The 5,122-nt window shown below is 41.3% G+C and overlaps 1 protein-coding gene across 1 annotated transcript in view; it reads left to right on the plus strand.

The window, feature by feature from the left end:
- The window catches only part of LOC116096692, a 39,867-nt gene that overhangs the window by 2,312 nt on the left and 32,433 nt on the right, over positions 1-5,122 (plus strand). Inside the window, 3 exon segments of the mRNA XM_031378792.1 lie at positions 4,360-4,756; positions 4,759-5,022; positions 5,025-5,107. Coding sequence (XP_031234652.1) covers positions 4,360-4,756; positions 4,759-5,022; positions 5,025-5,107 — 744 coding nt within the window.

A 5,122-nucleotide genomic window follows, 5' to 3' on the forward strand; every position in this document is an offset into this window, starting at 1 on the left:
ACAGGACCTGAGTCATCAACATCTTAAAACTATATAACTCATATCAGGCACTGGGCATTTTATTTGGCAGCCTATGATGTCTCCTCCCAACCTATTTTCAGGAATAACTAGTTGAAGGATGAAGAGAGAAAATTGCTGACTTCCTTTAGCACAGATTAATATAATGTGTTTAAACCACTGTCTAATAAGCCTGTAGATGAAATATCCTGAAGATATTATCTTGTGTATCAAAAAGGACTATGTGCACTGGAATATTTCAATATGAGGATGCTGAACACAGGGTATAACTCAATGAGACTGTATGTGATTGGCACAAACAACTCCTTGAATGTGATCATCAGCTCTCTCTGAGAAGTTAAGCATAGACAGAAGAGGGAAAGAAGAAATAATGTAGCCTGGAAAACCAGCTAAGATTCATGTCATTTATTTACAAATATAGCACTAATTAGAGAGTAGTTTTAGAGCTGAGCATGGTGGTACATGCCTTTAATCTCAGAACATTGGGAGGCAGAGTCAAGTGTATCTCTGTGAGTTCGAGGATAGCCTCAGACCTAGAGTGAGTTCCAGGACTGCCAGGGCTACACAGCTAAACCCTGTAGAGAGAGGAGGAGGGAGGGGGAGAAGGAGAGGGACAGGGACAGGGACAGGGACAGGGAGAGAGAAGTTTTAGGAACAAAAGCTTGAATATGTGTAATTTACCATGCCCAGTAGACATCCAAATAGATGTGTGGAGTAGGAAAAGTAGCTAGATATATTATCTGGAGTTCAAAGAAAATTTCCCTTGAGACAATAATTTGGGCATCACCAATATTTTATTCATTATTTCTCATTTGTGGGTGCACACTGAAGCCAATAATAATGGCATGCTACTGAGTAACTAAAACTATCTAGGACTTCTGAAGTAGCAATCAAGGCAGTCACTATTAAGCAACATGTTTTAGAAAGTTTGAAAACTGAAAGAAGTTAAGTCAATGATCATAGAACACATGGCTAAGCAATATTTCAGATTAGATGTAGATCTGTCTGATTATAAAACCAGAGCTACCCTCTTTCTGCCCTGTTGCCTGAAAGCAGAATCTTTTAACACATACAGCACAAAGAGATAGCTTATTAAGGAAGAAAGCAACACTGTTTTCTGCAAGGAAGACGTTTAGTTCATTATGTACCCTATTTTATTTCTCTTGATCTTTGTACTTCCCATCTATACCTGCCCAGCATCTCTTAAACAACATTGGGTGGGGGGTTATACAACAGGGAGCCAATACTAGGGTGCTGTTCGAATGCATGCAGGTTGGCACCCATGTTCTCCCTCCCAAGTACTGTTCTCCAGGGCTTCTTTTTGAAGAAGGAGAAGCAGCAGCACATACTGCTGCAGTCAAAACCAGGCAAACATTTTATTGTCTCCTCCTTCTTCAGCCTCCTTACATATCAGCAACTCCATATAATGAAAGTCTAAATCATTTGTGTGCACACATAGCAACTGTTTATTTGCTGTTAGCTTTGAGAACTCAGTGGGGGTTTGATGCGTTTAGAAAAGAGATCAACCCTGGGAGAATCTAATTTCATAAGTAGACAAAAAGAAAATTGAAACTGCAAATGCTTCTCTCTACAACCGAAGGATAGGCCAGCAATAAATTATCATTCAGCTCTACCCCCTCCAGTTCTGAAAATATTCTCAAACCAAGGACCTGGGGTGGAGATGACTTCTTGGAAGTATCCTGCTTACTGGGCCTGGCTGGAGATTGATTGTGAGTTCTAGAAATAGCACACCTTTCCCTCCAGGCCACCAAGTCAGATGCCATCCCCCTCTTATAAAATGCATCCACTATTACTTTCTTTGAAACTTCTTTCTTTTCCCCATCACCAAGCTGTCTTGGGATTTAAAAGAATCAATCTTGAGAATGATTCATACTTGTATTGCTATGGAGAGTGAATCCTACACTCTAAAGAAAACATTTGCCCCGGTTTAGCTGTGGTTTTCTCTCAGCCAAAGGTTCGTGAATGGAGAACTTGGCTTAAGGGGGTACAGACTCTTTTAATGGGATGTACATAGTGGGATGTTCTTGAGTGTTGTGATCCATACCTTTAGAAGGGATTAAAGTACTTATCTTGTAGTTTTCACGAAAACCAATTATTATAAATACCTGAGCCCAAACTAGGGTCTCTAGATTCTGTACTAAGGAACACCCTTAAGTTGAACTGATTAACTATCTTTAATATGATACCTCCAATAGAGTATTGAATTAAGCTAAGCCAATGCATGCAGTGTGGCCATAAACATCTACAACTGTGAACCAAATAAAGGTCTTTCCTAATAGGCTCATGTGTCTTGCTATAGAGACAAAATGTTGACTACCATTATATCCCTGGTACATTCTGAAGGAATCAGATGCTCCCCTATAATGAGGCTCATTTGACAAGTTAAGGTATCTGATTCACAGAAGCATTCTTGCTCAAACTATGGGGTATCTGAGGTCTCTTTTTCAACCATTCAGAATCCCACCAGACCATGGTTTTTTTTTCCTTTCCTTTCCTTTCCTTTCCTTTCCTTTCCTTTCCTTTCCTTTCCTTTCCTTTCCTTTCCTTTCCTTTCCTTTCCTTTCCTTTCCTTTCCTTTCCTTTCCTTTCCTCACAACAGTAGCCAGAAGACACAGACTTAGTATTCAAAAGTCAATTCCAGAGCAGAGCAGGTAGGGAGGAACATTGGCTACTCCCAACTTGATAGAAAGCAACCAGGTACAGGCAACGGAAACTTTCAATGCGTGGTGGAAATGGGGTTGTTCAGGACTGATTGCTTCAGAAGAGGAAAAATCCTTTGAAAATGTGGCTCCATTTACCTAGAAACATTCTGTCTTCTCTACAACTACAACTCTTTCTTAAAATTTTGCTTCTTTTTTTCCCCATACATCCTGGCCTGTTTCCCCTCCCTCCACTCCTCCCAGTCCCTATCCTCTAAGATTCTTTCAAATTAGCATCATGTTTTTAGCGCCAGTCCCCACCCTCACCCCCATCCCCACCAATACAACGATTTCACTTTGTTCGGATATCTGGGCTGAAAGGTCAGCTAAATAGATACTTCTCCGGAAGCAGTGTAATAGGAAATGTTAGGTTAAGGAAGTACAAACCACTTTTAGAATTATTGTTTTCCATCTAGGCATGTATCACCAAGTACCGTTCTTTGACTTAACCTGCCATACATTGTACCAAAGGAAGTTGACTTCAATGGACAATAGCCAAAGTTTTCCTTGCCATTTGCCATATGGCTGAGTCTGGCTAATGGTGACCACTGGATAAATATCAGATAGCAGAAAGATAGTGAAATAATCTGTTCATCTTTTGTCACCTTCCCTTTGTGTTTCATTTAGACAGAAACTGGACTGTGCTATCTAAAGCCACAGATCCTATCAGGATGTTCCTTTCCTTCCATTATAGTTATTGCTGCATTCAAGTAATGTCATTTCTTTCCTTTGTTTCTTCAGTCTTAAAAATGGGATGGCTACCCTTCTATTCCTAGGACATTTACACCTGACATTTTTTTTTTAATTACTTGTAGGTGTACTTTACCCTACACATACCATCATAAGTGGTTCTTTTGTTGTTGTTGTTTTTGTTTTTGTTTTTGAGACAGGGTTTCTCTGTGTTGCCTTGGCTGTCCTGGAACTCACTCTGTAGACCAGGCTGTCCTCGAACTCAGAAATCTGCCTGCCTCTGCCTCTCAAGTGCTGGGATTAAAGGTGTGCACCACCACCTCCCGGCTATAAGTGGTTCTTTAATTATATTTATCTCATCTAAACTCCTTGAGTATTAACAATGTTTGCCTCAGAATACCAGTGTATACACTCACCTGCATAGATTCTGTCCCATAGCATTCCAGTCAGTTCCATAGCCTGTAAAGTGAGATCACCTAGTTGAATTGACTTTTCTGAGAGAGTGATCTGCTTTTTTCTGGCTATTGAACATGTTCTTATACTGCACACTCTTAAGATTGTATTAGAGTGTTTATAAAACAAATAAGATGGTTGAGTTGGTTACAGTTTTGCTTTACCTAAACAGAGTCATCTTACTTAATATAAGGGTTTGCAATGGACTCCTCAGATACTCTGCTTTCCAGAATGTTTAATCAACATGCTTTACTTAAAACATTTAATCAATTTGTCTTCTAGGAGCAATTTATATTTGACATGAATATGAACATCACTTGCTTATGGCCTATAATCTCCATCTTGATACCACCCCTATTCCAGAGTGATCACTATAAACTTTCACTTGGCCTCACCTACATGTCTTGGCCTTTCTAGGCACAGAATGGAGCGTAAGTGGCCCAATTGTTTTTTCAATTTAAAAAGTTATGTAGTAAAGGCTGAGAATGGGAAGACTGTCATCAACAGGAAGCCCATCACCATCTTCCAGGAGCGAGATCCCACTAACACCAAATGGAGTGATGCTGGTGCTAAGTATGTTGTAGAGTCTACTGGTATCTTCACCACCATGGAGAAGGCAGGGACCTACTTGAAGGGTGAGGCCAAAAGGATCATCATTTCTGTCCCTTCTGCCAATGCCCCCATGTTTGTGATGGGTGTTAAACATGAGAAATATGACAACTCACTCAGGATTGTCAGCAATGCATCCTGCACCACCAACTGCTTAGCCCCACTGGCCAACAACTTTGGCATCATTGAAGAGCTCATGACTATGGTCCATGCCATCACTGCCACTGAGAAGACTGTGGATGGTCCCTCTGGAAAGCTGTGACATGATGACATGGGGCTGCCCAGAACATCATCCCTGCATCCACTGGTGGTGTGAAGGCCGTGAACGGGAAGTTCACTGGCATGGCCTTCTGTGTGCCTACCCACAATGTATCTGTCATGGACTTGACATGCCGCCTGGAGAAACCTGCCAAGTATGATGACATCAAGAAGGTGGTAAAGCAGGAATCTGAGGGCCCACTGAAGGGCATCCTGGGCTACATTGAGGACCGGGTTGTCTCTTGCAACTTCAACAGCAACTCCCACTCTTCCACCTTGATGCTGGTGCTGGCATTGCTTTCAGTGACTTTGTAAAGCTCATTTCCTGGTATGACAATGAATATGGCTACAGCAACAGGGTGGTGGACCTCATG

This window comes from Mastomys coucha, chromosome X (assembly GCF_008632895.1).
Source record: "Mastomys coucha isolate ucsf_1 chromosome X, UCSF_Mcou_1, whole genome shotgun sequence".
In the NCBI taxonomy this organism is placed as follows: domain Eukaryota; kingdom Metazoa; phylum Chordata; class Mammalia; order Rodentia; family Muridae; genus Mastomys; species Mastomys coucha.